Raw genomic sequence first — 18,903 nt, forward strand, 5'->3', positions numbered from 1 at the left:
AGTGGTGCTGGGGTTCAAGTGTTTTGCAAATGTATTGTGCCATGGCGCAATTGAGATGCTCCAAACTGCTGAGGGACACCCCAGGCCCTTAAATATCCTTTTGTTCCTTACCAATTCTACTTATTTATTTAGGGGAGCCACACCCTGCTCAGTGGCTACTCCCAACAGGGGCCCAGGGAATATTTCCAGCCTTCCCACAGGTTCCTGCGAGCCAGTCGTGTGGGGCTACCTCTCACCCACATCTCTGACGTCTCTTAAGTTCACGTTGATTCCGGGTGCGAGTGGGATTCATTTCGCCACTTATCGAAGGAGAGTGACTCAAGGTCAGTCCCTGGATGCAAGGTCCCAGGCAGAAGTAGGTGCCCAAGCACATTCTGGTCTCCGGCAGCGGGAGCGCGCTGAACTCTTTTGGACACTCCCGGCTGCCGTCGTGGGCCCCGCCCCTCGCGCATGCGCCCTGCGCGCACGTCGGCGGTTTCTCCTTCAGCCGGGAAGGACGCGGTGCGGAGGTGCGTATGCTCGGGGGTCGTCGGGCCCGCGGCTCCCGCCCCCGCAGCGCCGCCTTCGGGTCGTGACGCCCCTGCTCTGGGTCGGGAGCTTGTGGGGGTTTGCTCCCGCGGGCAGGCCGGAGCTTGCCGCGACCTCGGGGAGGTCACTCGCCTCGGGGGCCTTGCGGGGGCCGCGCCGCCGCTTCTGGGGGGGCGCCTCCTGGGGGGCGGCTTCTCGGGGTCCGCCCGGGCCCCCCGCAGCCCTGTCGTCCCCCGCAGCGGCGACATCCGGCCGCGCCGGCCGCCCCCGGCCCCCCGCTCCTCCGCCCAGCACTGCTCGAGGCCCCGAGCACTCGGGGGGGGGGGGGGGGGTTATTTCCTGGCGTGACCTCACGCGGCGGTGGGACTCCGGGGACCCCGCGGGCGCTGAGCACCCCCCCATCTCTCCCTCCCCTCCCCCAGGAACGGTGCCACCATGTCGTCTGCGTTGGCGAAACCCCAGATGCGGGGCCTGCTGGCCAGGCGCCTGCGCTTCCACATCACCGCAGCCTTCATCGTGGCCGTCGGGGTCGCGTCCTTCTACAAGGTTGGTGGGGGGCGGGGGGAGAGGTGCGGGGGGCCAAGGCGGAAGTGCAGAAATGCAGGGACCAGTGCGGAAGTGCAGGGGTCAGTGCAGAGGTGCAGGTGCAAGTACAGAGGTGCAGGAACCCCCGGGTGGCTCCTGCCCCCCGAGAGGGACAATGCAACCCCCGCAATGCGATCCCGCAAGAGGCCGGGGCAAGCGGGATTTCTTCTGGCTCTGCTCTCAGGAATTAACTCCTGGTGGTGGGGGTGGGGGTGGGGTGAACATTATAGGATGCTGGGGATCGAATCTGGGTCTGCCATGTGCAAGTCTGTCCCTGCTGTCCTGTCGCTCCAGCAGATTTTTTTTTTTTTTTGGCGGTGGGGGGGGTTCTACATTTTTAGCTTCCTGCTCTCACCTTCAGTCATTTTCACATTTGACTCCAAGGTCATTGGCTTCTCTTTAACGAGGTCTTGTTTGGTGGTGGTGGGGTACAGCTGCCCTTGCTCAGGGTTTATTCTTGACTGCCGGCTTTGCAGGGGCGCAGGCAGGTGCGTAGTCAGGGCCGGCAGTGTGCAAGAAAAGCGCCTTAGCCCTTGTGCCGTCTCTGCCACCCCGAGCGCTGTCTGCTTATTCTCGCACTTGATTGTTGCAGTCTGTTCCCGCCAAGGCTCAGCCCGGTGATGAGCTGCACAGAGGCTTTCGTAGGCGCGGTGCCAAGTCCTCTCCGTGCTCGCTCTTCACCTGCGGGGACAGGCATCGATCCGTAAGCAGGGCAGGGCTGGAGGGCAGCCTGAGGCCATCGCCAGTGCCCAGTGGGACCCGCCTCTGGCACCATGGCAGCCCTGCTGGTGGTTCTCCCGAACCAGCTGGGATCCAGCCACCACCGGTACTTCCTGCCCTCAGGTGCCTCCACCTCTGCCTCTCCCAACCCGGGAGAGGTCACACCCCCACCCCAGCCTCATCCGCTGGCCTTTACCAGGTGGGCTTTCTCCCTTGCTTTTGGACAGCAAGAACCTCCGATCTCCGAGGCAGATTCCTCCCGTCCTTTATGGCCTGTTGACTGGTGGTTTTCTCTGGGGAGTGAACGGGGATCCCGTCCGTTCATTCCAGCAGCCTGGTTGTGTCACCTTTGTACCAGTGATTTATTATGGACCACACGTTTTGGAGGGGGGATTTGTCATGTCTACGATACATGTGTCATAGACATGGGGGCACATTGCATGTTTAGTAACACTTCTGAATCTGTTCTAGTAAATTAAAAGCTGGGACCCTGCTGGATGCCTGGTCGTGAACGAACATGTGAAAGGGTCTGCTACATCAGTTGGCTGCTTATGTATAGACCTGAAGGGAGGTTCCCGAAGCACTGAGAAATCTAGGTTGTTTTGGCGTGGGGGCCACACCTGGTGGTGCACAAGAGCTACTCCTGGCTCTGTGCTCAGGGATTCCGGTGCAGGGGATTGAATCCAGGGCCCCTGCTGGAAAGGCACACTCCAGCCAGAGTTCTCTCCAGGGCCAAGAGTCCAGATTCGTGTCTGTGTGTGTGTGGGGAGGGGGTGGGGCGTTGTTTGTAATGGGAGAAATGTAGAGAAATGTGAAGAGAGAGAAAGATATTTTCTAGGGAGAAAACAGGTTTCTCTAGAGGGGAAAGGGCCAGAAGCCAATTTCTTGATAGTGGACAAGGCAGGGGGAAAATGAACTTGTTTTCTTAGTAGATACTAAATTCTCTGAGTGCTTGAAAAACTTTTTGTTCTTGTTTTCATAATTGCAGTCAAAAAAATTTTTACATGAAGTCATCTAGTAGATTATTTTTAATTTTAAAGTTTAACATGCAAAACCTCTAAATTGTAAATACGGTTCAGAGCTTAATAGGCAAATGAATTTATTTACCTTGAGTCGAATTTTCTTTTACCAACTGCTATCATAAGCTTAGCCTTTTAGGTAAGTAAAAAGATTCTGATAAAGTTTTTTTTTTTCTTTTTGGGTCACACCCGGAGATGTACAGGGGTTACTCCTGTCTCATGCACTCAGGAATTACTCCTGGTGGTACTTGGGGAACCATATGGGATGCTGGGAATTGAACCAGGTCGGCCGCATGCAAGGCAAACGCCCTACCCGCTGTGCCATTGTTCCAGCCCCAGATTATGATAAAGTTTTATGGCTTTCAGATTACTTGTGATCAAACAGTGATCAGGACTTAGTCCTGGCTCTGTGTTCAAGGATTGAACCCAGACTGGCTGGGTGCAAGGCAATCCTTTTCTTGCTGTATTAGTTTTCCAGTCCCCAGACTTGAGCCTTACTGGGGAAAGACCAAGGCCAACCTAGAAAAGAGCCCAGTAGGGGGGCTCTTGCCCTACTATTTTATCAAGTCTCACCATTCCATGGATTTCTGTGGCTTTTCACTTTTGTAGTTCCAGGGTTCATATGCAGTGCCTCCAGAATGAAGGGTGTGTGCCCTCCACTACTGACCCACATCACTGGTCTTGCATGGAGTTCTTGAATGCCAAGAGCTGGCGTTTAAAGACTGACTTTTCTTTTTCTCTTTTGGGTTGGTTTTGGGGCCACACCCAGTGTAGCTCAGGGCCGTTCTAGTTGTGCTGGAGGAGCCATGGGATCATACTCAGGCCTGCATGCAGAGACTGTGCACTGGCCCTGTGAGCTGTCTAACCAACATCCCCCTCCCCGCCTCCTCTGACCCCCGGAAGAATTTTTATGGGTGTTTTCCTTTGTGTGTGTAGAGCATGGGGAAGGGGTCAGCTTAGGGCTTAGGGCTTATTCTTGTCTCTGTTCAGAGACCACGGCTGGTCCTGGTGGGGACTGGACCAGTGTCAGCGCTGTCAGAACAAGCGCCTTGCCGCTGTCCCAGCCCCTTTGTTGCTTTCTATATTCAGGGGAAGATTAGGATATGGGCCTGATTCACACATTAAAATCTCCTAGGCAGTGTTTGGTCAAGAAAAAAATACTTTGTAATCTCAGCTGTGGTTGGGGTTTAGGCTTTAGTGGAAGGATGTTAGCGACCTGTTTCTGCTTGTCATTCTGCTGCTTCTGCCCCTTGTGCCCCCCCCCCCCCCCCCCGAACAGACCCCAGAGGGAATATGCCGGCCCTAGGCAAGCAGGGACCCGCATTGTTGTTTATCTGAGGTCGTTGTTTGTTTTCCGTGCTTCTGAGTGACTCTTCTGCCCTTTGCTGGGAAGTACAGGGTTTAAAAATGGAGGGTGCTGGACACAAGCACACTGATTGTACCACCGACCCTCAGTTTCTAGAAAATACCCTAAGGAGTCCTAATGCTATTTCTTCCTTTTTTAGTTCGGTGTGGCTGAACGAAGAAAGAAGGCATATGCGGATTTCTATAGAAATTATGATTCCATGAAAGATTTTGAGGAGATGAGAAGGGCTGGCATCTTTCAGAGTACAAAATGATTTGGGAGATGAAAGGTAATAAGGCGATTTGGATATACTGTTCTAAACTTTTTAACTGTAGTAAAATATACATCACAAAATAACATTCTGGGGGGGTTACACATGGCTCTGCACTCAGGAATCAGTCCTGGTGGGGGTGAACCATATAGAGAGCCGGGTGTCTAGCCTGGTTGGCCGTGTGGAGGCGAGCAGCCTACCTGCTGTACTACTACTCCAGCCCTGCTGCAGAATTTTTGTTAATTCTTTCGTAGCCACCCTTCTACTTTGGGGGCAGTTGAGGGGATTTGGGACCACATCTGGTGGTATATTGTGCAGTGCTGGGAACTGGCTGCATGCTAGGCAATTGCCTTAATCCTGTACTCTCTCTGGGCCCATTCTACTTTTTGCCTTGAATTCGACTATACTTGGTTACCTAGGGTAAGTGTAATCATGTGTCTATCATTCTGTGACCTGCTTATTTCACTTAATGTAATGGCATCAAGATTCATCAGTTATGGCAGTTGTGAGAATTTCCTTTTTAAATGTGAAATCCAGTTTTCCATTACTGGACCTTTTGCTGTCATCTTTGAACTTTTGTGAATAATGCTGAGTTGTACATGTCTCTTAGAGATACTCTTTAAGACTTTTGAATAGTCCACGGGTGGAGTTGGTGGCTCATATTATAATTGTATTTTTGTTTTTGTTTTAATGCAGTGCCCAGGTCTCCCCTATGCGAGGTACTGGGCTCCTTCTCTAGCCCTGTACCATTTCCCATCCCCAGCAGGGCGCAGGAGTTTCATTATTTTCACATTCTCATTGAGCCTACCTGTCAGCTACTGTAAAATTTTCAAGAAAGCTGGAACTCTACTTTTTGGAAATCACTTGTGGAAGTTTTAGTTTGTTCCTTTATATGGGCCACCTTCTCCTTAGCATGTCAAGTGATCTTTTGTTCGAAATTTGGGTACCAAGAAGATAAAAGCATGGCATGCGAAAGAAATTTTTTTTTAATTGTCCATTTGAGTACGGCATTTATTGCTTAAGTTATGGCTGCAGCTTAACTGCTTTTTCTATATGGATGAATCCTGGGGCTCATCATGTGCTCTCCTACTGATGTATGAACGTCTTATAATTTCCATATTCTGGACTGTGAATTGCTTTAATATGAGATTGAGGAAGAAGAGAGAAAAAGTGAGTCTATTACATGTAGAAAAGACCTGACTTATATGCTTACAAGGGCCACTAAATTGATTTGGAAGGATGTGCCCAGGGACCTGATGAGACAGCCTCTGGAATCTTGTCATTTGTGTATTTTCACTTTATTCAAAGCTCAACTTTGAGAAAAGCCTGTGAATCGGTTGTTCTTAGAACGCTGTTCCTGATCGAGCATTCCAACTAGTGTATGTAGGGCCCTTCTCCAAGATGTGGGGCTTAGTTTTCCAAAAGACTCCAAGGAAAACTTTGCAAATAAGGAATTTGCCTAATACCCAATTCTTGAACACTCTGGTTTCTACAGTACCTCGGTGTTACCCAAAGTGTTACTTCCTGAAGGACACGGAATAGTTCGGAGAGGGAGCTAATGCTTTGGGTACAGCTTGAGTGCTTTATGTTTGTGGAAAGAAAGTAGACTTTTGGGGGCCCAGGTGATTTTTTTCTTCTCTGGAAAGGGCAGGGGTGTGGAACCTCTTCACTCACAACTCAGAAGTGCATGTAGTGCATAGCCAAGAAGGACAGGAAACCAACTATGTTTGGGGTGCTGGTATAAGTTTTAGGGCAGTAATACTTAGTTACTTAGCAATACTCAGTTACTCCTGGTCCTGTGCTCAGGAATTACCCCAGCCTGGGGATTCTGGGGATTGATGCGCCCTTCCCCCTCCCTTCTGTACTAGGCGCTGATTTTAAGAACAGTATGTATATGAGAACAACCTTGGGGAGGATTTGGAAAATGTAGGACTTCAATCAATCAAAGCAGAAAGGGACGGGGAAGGTGTGGACGGAGGGTGGTGGGTGCCCACGGGGAGTGAGCAAAACAGAGGCACTACTCAGACGGCATGTGGGGGTTACTGAGAGAGTCTGCTCATTAATCCACCCATTTTCTCTCTCCATAGATGTGTCTGGCTGACTTCCATGGAAGTTTGTCACTGCCCTGTTTCCTCAACCATGAAATATGAATATTTGGGCTAAAGATAGCTTCTCTTGAATAAAGAATTAACAAATGCCATGTATGTCTGTTCATTTTTACAGGTAATTCAGGGTGTTTGCACATAACTGAGAATTTCACCCACATGCGGGAGCAAAGGGAGGTGGGGATTAATAAATCTGCATGTCCTCACACATGCAAAGATGTAAAGCAAGTACTGCTGAGTGCACATCTGGCTCTGAAATCTAGCATTTCTTGACTCAGTAGTTGCATCATTGAAGACTTGAGACGCTGTGTATGTGCATTCACGGAAGTAGCTCAGAACAGAGCACCTAGTTAGGTGGTGTCTCCTAACACCTGGTGACTCGTACAGCTCTTTTACCATTGTTGTGATCATAGTGGTTTTACACAGAACTCTGAGTCAATCAGCTTTTAGTCATTGATTGTCACTTTATTAGAATAGCAAAAAAGTAAGGTTTTATTCTTTCAGCTGAGTCCTGGTGACTGAGCTGTAGCAGTGAAACTTGTATTTTAAAAGCCCCCTGTGTGGTCAGTAATACAAGGTTTCCTTTTAGTTCAAACAATTTTATATAACAATTCTTGGTATGCAAAATCACCATAAGAGATCAAAGAATTAATACATATTTACAGTTCTTAAAATAATGACTCGATTAATCAACAAATGTCTTTGTGGCACAGGTTCGTGGAGAGACCACTTTTCCATATTCTGGCTCAAACTGTCTATTGGTAATGTTGCTTTCCAGAAAACAACGCAGTGATTTCTCGTGCCCAACAAATAAACACGTGAGACTTAAGGATCAGCAGGCACTTGAAGTCAGATTTTCTTAGTGTGCCACAAATTACAGGCACTAGATTGTAGGCTCACATATCGATATTATCAGTACAAATGTCTTCGGATATTACTGAACATCAGTGGTAACTGGTGACCCAGTTGACCCCCTTGCCATGCCCCGGGGGCAGTGTCATCCTGCCAAACCAGACCCTTCCCTAAGGGCATCCACACAGTTCCTAGTGAATTTGCTTGTAGAACCAGAGTCACCTGAACATTCTGGGTCTGTTTTTATCAAAAAACACAATCTTAAGCTTGCCTAGCAAAACTGAAAACATTTTTTGAACGTGAACCTAGCCTGTCATCAGAACGTTTTATAAATTACAGTAAAAGACAGGAATATTATACACAGAATCTTTCACTTTAGAAGTAATTACAACTTGCTTTAGAAGCATTATACATTTCAGTAATAAATTGCCAGCCTGTGGCATTTAATTTCGTTCAAAGACTCCAGCCATTTCCTAAAAACAGATGCAACTGGGAATGCAGCTTCACCTCTGTCTTTGTGCTAGAGCTTACCACATGCTGCATTAGGGCAGTTTACAGATTTACAGTTGAACGGTTAGCAATGGGATACATTTTCGACATGTGCTGTAAAGTAGCCGCCATTTAAAGTAGGAAAGAAAAAAACCTGAAATTCAGAGCCAATCTCTATAGGAAAGGGTTGGCCTTGCATCCTCGCTAGGTGGTGGAACCAGTTCCTTTCTTTCCTGCACACGCTGGAATCGACACGTCGCCCCGGTCTCAAGGGAACCCCTTTCTCAGGGCTTTATTCTTCACCATGGTAAACTTACTGACGAAGACTTCGGCAAAATGTGCATTGACCAAGTAATGGTAGGTCTTCACGGTGGAGGGGAGCGGCTCCACTGCCACCACGGGGCACGGGCCGGGCACGGAGGAGCAGCTGGGGGCCAGGTGGCAGGAGGTCTTGGTGATGTAGTCTACGAGTCTGTTGTACTGCTGCTCCGAGAGCCGCTCGCGGGCGCCGTCCACCTGCACCCAAACACAGGGGTCTGGTTGCCAAAGCCTGTGGGATTTGGAGGGTTCCTGCTCTGCTTCCTTGACCCACTGTCTGTTAAAGCCATTTCACTTAAAGTACTTCAGGTTATACTGAGTATATTCCAGTGATACTGCAGTGTTGGCAAAAATTGCGCCCTAATAACTGGACGCTGTCCTTTAAATGGGCATTTCTCAACCTTTTTCTTCCTTGTGGCCTCCCGGTTTTGACTGCCCCACCCCCCATTTACGTGATCTTCACCTTAGGATTTTCTGGGGACAGGTACACATTTGGCCTCCTGATTGAGAAACACTTTTGGGGGAGTTTAGGCCACACCCACTATTGCTTGTGGCTTCCTCCGCCCAGTGCCTCAGAGATCACACCTGGTGATGCTCAGGGAGCAGTGGGGTCAGCAGTGTGCAAGGCCAGTGCCTCAACTCCTGCACTGTCTCTGGCCCCAAGAAATGGCGCTTTACATATGCACTTGGTGTATGAAAGTTTTTCCTGTGATGGGAGTTGCTGTTAGAACTCATCGACTCTTTTTTTTTTTTGGCTTTTTGGATCACACCCGACGATGCTCAGGGGTTACTCCTGGCTCTGCACTCAGAAATCACCCCTGGCGGTGCTTGGGGGACCATATGGGATGCCGGAGATCGAACCCGGGTTGGCCGAGTGCAAGGCAAACGCCCTACCCGCTGTGCTATCGCTCCAGCCCCAGAACTCATCGACTCTTAAAACATCTGTCAGGGCTCCTTCCCTGCCAGCCCAGGAGCGGTCTCTAGAGGATCCGGCACTCTGACACTGAGCACCCTGAAATAAGCGAGGCTGTCTCCAGCCTCCTTGGACGGGGAGTGGTAAGGAGCAGGCACCTTTCAAACTCGTGGCTTTGGACAGATGGTTAAAGAATACCTTTGATCTGTAACTTAAAAAAATTCTGCGATTTAAAGCCAGAGAAAACAAAGCTGGGCAGAGGAAGAGGAAATTTTTATGGAAAAGAGGAGGAGGATGCAAAGTACATTTATGGTCCATAAAAGTCTGGCTGCTCTTCAATGCAGCTCCAGGAGAACTGGGGTCTCCTGGCCTGGCTCTGCAGTGACTCCCAGAAAGCCCCCTCAAGGCTATAAACGCTTCCCGCTAACAGAGTCCGCTATCTGGTGTGAGGCTCAAGTGGAGCGCGTGGCTCTCCCGGGGAGCCCCTGGACTCGACATGTCCTTGCCCACCGACTGCTCGTGAGACCCTCGGGGAGCCCAGGAGAAGACTTCAGTGGGGGCCGCCTGCTCCCTGAGCAGTCCCGAAGGAATCTATGTGGTGCTACGAGCCCAGAAACAGCGCGGTCCCCGGTGTGGGAAGGGAAGGGGCCGTGCAGGACTTGAGGTCTCCTGTTTGCAAGGGCAGGAAAGATTTACTGACAGATGAAAGCCGTGCGCCACCCGCGAGCGCCAGGCGCTGATGATATCATGAGCTGGGGGCAGACTGCAGCTGGAGAGCTCTGGAGCCACAGCGAGTCGTAATTGCTCCCGACCAGCAGCACAGGAAACCCGTGTTGTGAGAGGCACCTGGCCAAGGGCGAGACTGACCCCCTGACTCACAGCCTCTCCGGGCACACGGAGCCGCTGCGGCCCGAGGACGGCCGTGCCTGACCAAGAAAAGCAAGCCCTGATTGAGAGAGCGCGCGGCCTGCCAGCTCGGCATATGCTAAATGATGTCAGCTGTAAATTAGTTCCTTCCAAATTCGAAGGGGCCACGTTTCCTAGCGCCGAAGGCCAAAAGCCTGAAAAGAAATCTGCATGGAGATGGGATTCGCAGTGGACTGGCCAGGGCGCTGCGCGACACCTGGGCCCGCGGCAGAGGGGACCTGCCTTGCGCTGGAGTACCGTGCGGGGCTGCCCTTCGCAGTAAAGGGATGGGCATTTCCTGTTGCAATGGGGGCTGCCTGGAAGAGGGGGCCAGTGAGCGTATGGACACAAGACTGATGGGGCATGGCTGGCTCCTAGCAGGGCTGCGGGGAGAGGTCAGTGGGGAGCTGGGAGAGAGCAGGGCTGGAGGCACACCGACTCACCCACCCCTTGTGCCCCGGGGCTGCCCTGCAGGGCTCCTAAGGCTGCCTCTATCCGGTCCAGCTGCTGGTCCTCAGAGTCTGGACTGTGGCACCTTTGCCTCTACGGCTCCATCCCAAGCAGCCTGGACTGGGTGAGTGGGGCTCCCAGCGCTCGGGACCGTGCAGAGAAACTGGTTTCCTTCTCCAGCTCCTAACACCCCTCTGCACCCCCTTAAGCCAAGGCCGAAGAGGACAGAATTGCATCTGAAGAAGGAGAGGCAGCTCAGGGAGACGAATATCCCATCTCCACATTAAGAGCTGAAATATTCTCCCAACAGCGAAGGGTAAACGAGGGCCAAGAGGCTCCTCGGGGCCCTGCAAGTTCCTCTTGAGAGACAGTGGTTCTCTCCCTGGCCAAACCCGGTCCCTGCCTCGCCGCTGCTTTCTTGTCCACTGGATCTTCAGATTTTGGCAGATCCGCCGGAGTCAGCCTGGACACTGACCTCTGTTTATTCGAGCCATCAGCTTGAAGCGGCAGAGTCTGAGTGCCAAGCCCGGCTTCGAGCCTGACTGATTCGGAGCCAGGAAAGCAGAGAAATCTCAGCGTTGTTGGGGTTGGCTGCCTGCCCCGGGCTCGGGATTCTACCCCGGCAGGCCCTGGCCCGGGGGAAGAGGCGCGGGTTCTGCCCAAGGCCAGGGGGTACTGCGCAGCGGGCCACATGTGCTCAGACCAAGAGCTGACCGCTGGCCCTCAGGGCAATGAAGCCACCACCGGACACAACGGAGGGTCCCACCCAGCCATGGCTCGGGGCTTTCCCCTTGCACAAAGGCGCCATGGTAATCCTCATGCTCCACAGAGGCCACGCTGGGCTCTGGAACTGTGGCCCCTCCTGGGTCCTCTCGGTCGCCAGGGCTGGGGCCTGTGGTTCCCACCTCCCGGCCCGAGTCACAAGCCTGGAGCCTGGATGTGGCCGGCTGGGAGAGTCAGGGATGAGTTTGGGGCCTCCGCGGTGGCTGTGCTAAATGCTGCTCCTGACCCATGCTGTTGTGGCCTCTTCTGTCCTACAGACCTGCCGGTGACCACCTGGGCCAGGGCCCACGGGGCCTGCCCTGCCTGCTGGACAGACCAGCTCCTGCCCGCGTGGGCTCCAGCCCCCAGGAGTACCCGCCGTGGGGAGCGGCTTTCCCAGGCCCCCCGCCCGTCCTCACCTCGGTGTCGCAGGCCACCCGGGGCTGCTGCAGGCACACGACGAGCAGGTCACTCTGCTGGCTGTGGCGGGCGCAGTGGATCTCGGTGACAGGGAAGGCCTGCTGCTGGGCGTCCTCGCTCACGCTCACCACGAACAGCACCTCGGAGGTCAGCAGCAGGCAGCCCTCGTGCTCCTGGCCCGAGCCCCGCACGAGCACCACGTCCAGGGCCATGTGCACCTCCGGCCTGCCCAGAGACTGGAGCATCTTCCTGTCCCCAGGGAGCCACAGTCAGCCCAGGGCACCTTTGAGTGGCGCCACACGCGCGCGTTTCCTTGCTAGTTCGTTTTCACTTTGGTCACACCCAGCCATGCTTGGGAGTTACTCCTGGGTCAGTGCTCGGGGAAGCATGCAGTGTTGGGGATCGAGCCCAGGGCTCCTGCATGCAAAGCCTGCGCCCGGGTTTCCTGGTCCATGGCCAGCGGCTGTCATTTGAATGCTCAAACTGGCTCTGGGGACAGAGAACTCTGACCTACAGCACCTGTGCCCAGGGCCTCTCCCTGTCCCTGGCTGCGGGGGCTCTGCTGGCCAGCAGCTTCCCCGGCCTGAGCGGCCCCTGGCCCCACACCTGTGCGCAAGGTTGTGATCTTACCAGACGTATTTGACGTGGCTGTTGGGAGCCTGGTCGGCGTGGAGGTCGCGGGGCTCGTGGCGCTGCCTGGGGAGCTGAGAGAGCCCAGCTCCGTGCAAGATACCTGGGGAGAGACGAGGCGATGGGCCTTTCTGGAGCACACTCCACACAGCGGCACTGGGCCAGCCACAGTGAGCCCTCCCTCCCTCCACCCACACTCCTCCTCCCTCTCTCCCCCTCCCTCCCGTCCGTCCTGCCTTCCTTATCCCCTCCTTTCCATCCTCCCTCCCTCCCTCCCTCCCTCCCTCCCTCCCTCCCTCCCTCCCTCCCTTCCTCCTTCCTTCCTTCCTTCCTTCCTTCCTTCCTTCCTTCCTTCCTTCCTTCCTTCCTTCCTTCCTTCCTTCCTTCCTTCCTTCCTTTCTTCCCTCCCTTCTTCCTCCCTCCGTCTCTCCCTCCCTCTTCCTCTTCCCTCCTCCCTCCCTTCCCATAAGAAAGGCCCAGACTGGGGGCCCCTTCCCTCTTAGAACAGAGAGGTCAAGCCCATCAGCCTAGTTCCCTGCTGCGTATTCACTGCTGGTGCTGTGGCGGGTCTGCGGGCCTGTGCTTTGCCCCGGTCAGTGTTCAAGCGACCTCTGCCCGTGGTCCAACATGAGCACGCATGTTTACGAGTGTGCTGGGGGCTCTGGCTTCCTGCCGACTCTCCTGGGGTCCCTCACCAAGTGGGGGCACCCGTGGCAGCCACACGGGCCTCCAGGGCCAAGGAGGAACAGCGTGTGCGCCTTCCGACGGCTTGTAAATGTTTACAAACGGGCACAGTCGTCAGATGAAGACTCAGTGGTTTGTAAAAGCTTCAGTGCGGTCATAAAAGTTTTACAAGAATGATGGAAACAAGGCCTCGGGCGCTGTTCTCGGCTTGGGAGGCCCCAGGGGCTGGCAGCCCGGGTCGGGGAAGCCCCTGCCAACCCACCTCGCTGGGGTCTTGGATCAAGGCCCCTTTGGGTACAGGCACATTAGTGTGGGACGGGTGCTGACTTGTCCACTTACGAGCTCTCCTCACTGTCCCCCTGGGAGGAGCGGGGCTGTCTCATGGGGGAGGGGACAGAAACAGGCAAAGTCAGAGCAACCTGCGCCGGTGTCTGTGTGGTCTCCTAAGCGAGTAGGGTGGGCGCCCCACTGCCATGGGCCACTGCCAAGATCTGACCCAGAACAGCAGCCTGTGCTGAGGCCCAGACGGTGTCATGGTCACTCAGGACTGCAGCGGGAGGGAGGGGCCCAGGCCTCCCTGGTGATGTGCTGGGGAAGGGCTGCAGGTGTGACCACCATCACAGGATGGGGCCGGCATGCTGGGGGACGAACGTGGTGGGGAAACCCAGTACCAGCAAGGCCTGTGGGCTAAGGGAGGAACATGTGTGTGCACACAGAGGTGCAGGGTGCACACTCAGGGCACAGATGTGTGAGGGCACATGGAGAATATACACGGGTGCATACACATGCATATATGACATGCACACAGATGCACATAAGCACACACACATACTTGTTGTTATGAACAGGGAAGTACAAGGGTGTGCACAGACAGTCACACTGGCACATACATGCACACATGAGGCTTGTGCATGGATGTGCATAGTCACACACGCAGGGTGTGTATGCATATACAAGCACACACATGCACACTAGTGAACAGAGGAACACACAGAATATATACAGATATGCAGAGAAGGACACACAACATATACACAGATGCACACAGGTCACATGATGTATACACAGATACATACAGGCCACACAGGGAGTGTATACAGATGTACACAGGCCACACATGGGGCACGTACAAATGTACAGAGGGGCACACATGGGCATATAGACAGTCACATACATGGTGTGTACAAAGATGCACAAAAGCACACAAAGCATGTTCACACATGCACACAAGAACACATGGGTATGTACACATGTGCATATGGGAACATATGAGCATGTACACAGATGCACATGGCACACAGGGGGTGTGAACCCAGACATGGGCACACACAAGGCACATAAAAGAATGCACAGGGGTATAGAGGATGTGTATACCTAGGTGCACACAGGGTGTTTACACAGATGCACATATAGAGTGTATACTCAGATGCACACAGGGCATGTGCACATGGGCACAGACAGGGTATGTACACAGATGCACAGACAGGGCATGTACACAGATGCACACAGGCACACATGAGGCATGTATACAGATGCACAGGGATACACAGGGTGTATAGACATGGCACATACAGGGCATGTCCACAGAGGCACTTGAGCACACATAGGGCACGTACACAAATGAACACACAAACCTAGTCTTTTTGAATCGCTGACCAGAAAAGGCCCTTATTTCCATCCCTGCTATGGCGCCTATGTGCTATTCTCAGCCGGAACCTGGCTACTCTCCACTAAGGTTTATCCTAGGAGACTCACTTCAAAAGACCCTGCAAATACGGCGATCACGGATCAGTTTCCTGGCTCTGTCCCTGGGTGGTGGTGACTGGTGATTAGACTGCCCCTCTATCCTGGTTACATATGCCTAGAGGTGACAAAGCGCTTCACAGACGCCTTCAGTGTATCTGCCATGCCTTTGCCATGTGAAGGGCTGCTTTACCTCGGGCCCCCGGAATAAAGGTGCCCACAGAAGGGTGGCGTGTGCGCAGGCTGCCCCCACTCACCATAGCCGGTCTGCGACACGAGCTCAGCAGCGCCCCCGATGGGCTTGGTCAGCACCCCCATGATCCCCTTGCCGACGCCCGAGATGACGCCCTTGGCCTTGTGTCCCGCTGAAGCCTGCGCCTCTGATGTCCTCTGGAAGTTCTGCATGGGCTGGTCGACGATGCCAGCGATGGCACCTGGAAGAGCACAGAAGCCGCGGTGAGGACAGAGACTCAGACCCAAGCACATGGGGCCCGGGTCCCCACATTACACATGTGCTCTCCTAGCCTCGCTGCGCGGCTGTGCTCAGCAGGGCCCTCATGACTGCTCAGCCATGTCCCCTCCTCCCCAGCTCATCTGTCATGCCTGGGAGTGGAGGGCTCGCTCGTATGATATCAGCCGTGGTTCTGTCCCCAGTGCCTGGATTAAGTCACTGGGGGCCCAGAGAGGGAAGGCGGGTTTCTCAGGGAGCGCAGCTCCAGGGGCGGGAGCTGGGCTTTGAGTCTGGCCCCTGCGTCCTCCCCTCCCCCCGCCATTCATGCACTATTTCTGGAAAAAGCCCTTCCCATGGCCAGTGCCCAGCCATGCGCTTCTTGGCACACCAGCTTCTGGGGAGACGACTCAGGGCACCGTGCAGCTGCCGTGGCTCCGTCCTCTCTGCTGCTCTTCCAGGAGCCACTTACCCTGGAGGTGCCTGGCCATCAGAGGGGACGATGTGACGGTGACTCTAGAGTCTGCCTCCAGCTCTGGCCTGCCGGGGTGGGCAGTACCCAGGAGACTGGGCTGTCGATTAACCAAGTCAGCGAATGACCCCCTAACTTCAAGCCACACTTCACCGACAACCCCAACGTGCAGAAGGGACGGTCATCTGGCTCCCAGGCCACTCTCTGCTCGCACAGTGACAGTCAGCAATGAACTGATATCTGATCTGTGTCCCAGCACTGACTGGCGCACCCCAAACCTTCTACAGAAAAAAGGGTGCTAGGGGGAGCAAGCTGTTCCCAGCACCCTGTTGCTGAGCTGTGGACCCCCAGGGACAAGCATCCCAAGTCCCAGCCCTGGACTGGGACACTTGCAGGGAGGGACCTGCGACAGAGGGGCTGCTGGGGCAGTGATGGCCAGGGGAGCCCCTGTCCTCATCACCCAGCGGGCAGCTCAGAATGAGTCACCTCGGAGCAAAGAGGCGGCAGCACCTGTGGACTTCCTGGTGGCCTCCTTGTTTCAGTGAGAAAGTTGGGGTGAAGGGGTACTTCGGGTAAGGCCGATGGCCTGCTCAGCTGCCATGCCTGGGCCCACAGCTCCCCCCACTCTCTCGGGCACTGGCGGGGAAGCAGGGGATGGACAGAGGCCTCAAAGGCACCGAGGGGTGCCGGGCAGTGGGGAGCCCTGTGGGATCGGCCATATCTTGCTGGCATCTCTCAGGCCAAGCTTAGAAACAGGCCCACGTGTGTGTCTGGCCTCAGACCTGGGGGGCGGCCACAGGGCCTGGAGGGGAGAGGACGGGAGCAGGGAGGGCGGGCCCCGGGGTCCAGCCTGGCTGCAACTGAGTTGCTGCCCGCTGGCCCTTTGCTCTCTCTTACTAACACAGCATCTCAGTCACTCACTCAGGCTCTCACTCGCCCACTCGTCAGTCAGACGGTCTCACACACAATGTCATGTTTTCTTGCTGATTCTGAGAGGCCCATCTGGGGGGATTCCCAGTGGTGCACGAGTGGCCGTTCTCCCAGCAGACGCCAGCGAGGCCCCCTTGACTGGGCAGGGATGAGGGCCATGGTGACTGCAGGGAAGGCCAAAGTTCTGTGACTTCCTGGTTCCCACAGGAGGCCTCAGAGGGGCAGCGCTCCTGTGCCAAGGGGGATGGCTTCCTCGGGGGTCCAGGACAGGCCTTCCCTGGGACCACCTCCCCAGCCCAAGGCTGCTCCCGCGCCACACAGCCCTCAGGCTCTGTCTGCACAGGCTTCAGGTGGCCAGAAGTCATTTCCAGAACCTTCACCCACACCACACAGCTGTTTGCTCCCCCCTGGAGCCCCAGTCAGGGCCAAGCCACCCCCACTCTGCCCACCAGGCACCCCACTGCCCCCGGTCCTCCTGCTCCGGGGCCCTTTGATCTCAGGGGACGCACAGGCCTTCAGATGCTCGGCGGGGCATGCTGCCAAGCAACACAGTTTTAAATTCCTTTGCAAACAAATAAACAGAGATACCCTTGAAAATCCTGCTCTGCAAAGTCTCGGCTCTGAGGCTTCCTCTTAGCAAATGTTTGCAAAGCAACCGCATTTTCAAACACTCGGGATATTTGGAAATATCCCCAGTGCGCTCTGTCTGCATCTCCCCGAACATCTGGATGCTCGAACAGAACCCCCTGGAGTCAGGGCTGGGCCCGTGTCTCTTTACCAGAATAAAATGAAGTTCAAGGCCTCGGGGGGTGGCATCAAACCAGGCGAGGCCCCCCAAGAATGCCTCTTCTTGGAGAACCACTGAAGCTGAGATGGGGTCACCCGAGGGGCAGGGACGCAGGGCCCGGATGCAGCCCGCTGGGGAGAGGGGCCCAGCCAGTCTCCATCTCCTCGGGGAGGCCCGTGACGCCAGCACCCGCAGACCTTACCCAGTAGGCTAATGCCCAGGCGCGACAGGCCCTGGCGGAGCCCCTCGCCCAGGCTCTCGGGCAGCTGCCGCCGCCACTCCTCCTGCCGGCTGTAGTGCTCCTCGTCCAGGGACAGCCGGTCCATGTTGCGGGCCAGGCTGGTGGCCAGGTTGGTGATGGAGGTGAGGGTACCTGTGGGCACAAGAGTGAAAGGCTGCCTGCCGGGAGGGCACAGGAGAGCCAGCCACCCTGAGTCTGCGACGGGCCCTGCCTTCTGGCTTCTCTTGTCTGTTTCTCAGACCCACGTGGTGGTGCGCAGGGGACTCAGCCTCCCGCACGAGCCTCTGGAGGCCAGACGACCTGCAGAGTCGGAGACTGGAAGGTCCTGTTCCCACCTGAGGATTAAAGCGCATCCCCCCTTCTGCCTTCAGTGAGGGGTCACTGGCTCACTGCCCTCCCCGCCAGAATGTCTGGGAACTGTGAGATCCCCAACTGGGGATATTTGCTGGGAAAAGTCGGGTCCCACAAAGGGAGAAGCGGGGAGACTGCCCCCTCCCGCCCACTGTCTCATCCTCCCCAGCAGCCCAGAATCACCTACAGCATACACGCCACCCTGAGGAGGGGCTGCCACACACACGCACTCATGCATGCACACATACACACAGGCATCCCCCAAGAGGGGCTGCCAAACACATGCATACACATATGCACATACATGCACACGTACATACACACAGGCATCCCCAAGAGGGGCTGCCACACACATGTATACACACATGCACACATACATTCATGCACACAAACATACACACAGGCAACCCCCAGGAGGGGCTGCCACACACATGCAAGCACACACACATACACACATGCACATATATAAATGCACGATTACACATGCAAACACACATGCACCCCCAGGAGGAGCTGCCACACACACATATGCATACACGCATGTACATATACACACATGAATCCCCCCCAGAGCTGTCACACACATGCTTGCAAAAATATCACACACACACACACACACACACAGCACTCCTCCAGGAGCTGCCACACACATGCATGCAAGCACAACACACACACACACACACACACACACACAACCAGGTGGCTGGCAGAGGATTCAGGGAGGGTTCCCAGGGATCAGAGCAGCCCCAGTTGGTGCCAGCACGTGTGGGCCTTGGCTGGAGTACAAGCCCCAGATTCACCCAGATCCTGACATGGCCCTGAGGGACAGACCTGGTTTCTGTGAACTGGTTTCCAGCTGCCCGTTTGCTCGCTAGCCCCCCTGCACAGGTCCCAGCGCAAGCTCAAGTCTTCTGAGGCCTTGCAGGGGCTTTGC

General features: G+C 54.9%; 2 protein-coding genes across 6 annotated transcripts in view; one reads left to right on the plus strand and one right to left on the minus strand.

Annotated features, from left to right (window-relative positions):
- The first annotated feature begins 376 nt into the window (after nucleotides 1-376).
- Nucleotides 377-6,668, plus strand: LOC129402533 (cytochrome c oxidase subunit 6C). Its single transcript, XM_055129468.1, has 4 exons — nucleotides 377-509; nucleotides 951-1,074; nucleotides 4,358-4,486; nucleotides 6,556-6,668. The coding sequence occupies exons 1-3, from the start codon at nucleotides 451-453 to the stop codon at nucleotides 4,469-4,471; spliced, it is 297 nt and encodes a 98-aa protein (XP_054985443.1). The 5' UTR covers nucleotides 377-450; the 3' UTR covers nucleotides 4,472-4,486; nucleotides 6,556-6,668.
- A 349-nt stretch (nucleotides 6,669-7,017) lies between these two features.
- Nucleotides 7,018-18,903, minus strand: part of VPS13B (vacuolar protein sorting 13 homolog B) — a 645,914-nt gene continuing 634,028 nt past the window's right edge. For all 5 annotated transcript variants that reach the window (XM_055125276.1, XM_055125277.1, XM_055125278.1 and 2 more), the window contains exons 57-61: nucleotides 17,580-17,750; nucleotides 14,998-15,174; nucleotides 12,314-12,416; nucleotides 11,683-11,932; nucleotides 7,018-8,430 (exon numbers count right to left, since the gene is read on the minus strand). In XM_055125276.1, the coding sequence (XP_054981251.1) occupies nucleotides 8,182-8,430; nucleotides 11,683-11,932; nucleotides 12,314-12,416; nucleotides 14,998-15,174; nucleotides 17,580-17,750 (950 nt within the window). In that variant the 3' untranslated portion in view covers nucleotides 7,018-8,181. The remainder of the gene's footprint in view (nucleotides 8,431-11,682; nucleotides 11,933-12,313; nucleotides 12,417-14,997; nucleotides 15,175-17,579; nucleotides 17,751-18,903) is intronic.

The sequence above is a fragment of the Sorex araneus genome, chromosome 2 (assembly GCF_027595985.1).
Source record: "Sorex araneus isolate mSorAra2 chromosome 2, mSorAra2.pri, whole genome shotgun sequence".
NCBI classification, from domain to species: Eukaryota; Metazoa; Chordata; class Mammalia; order Eulipotyphla; family Soricidae; genus Sorex; species Sorex araneus.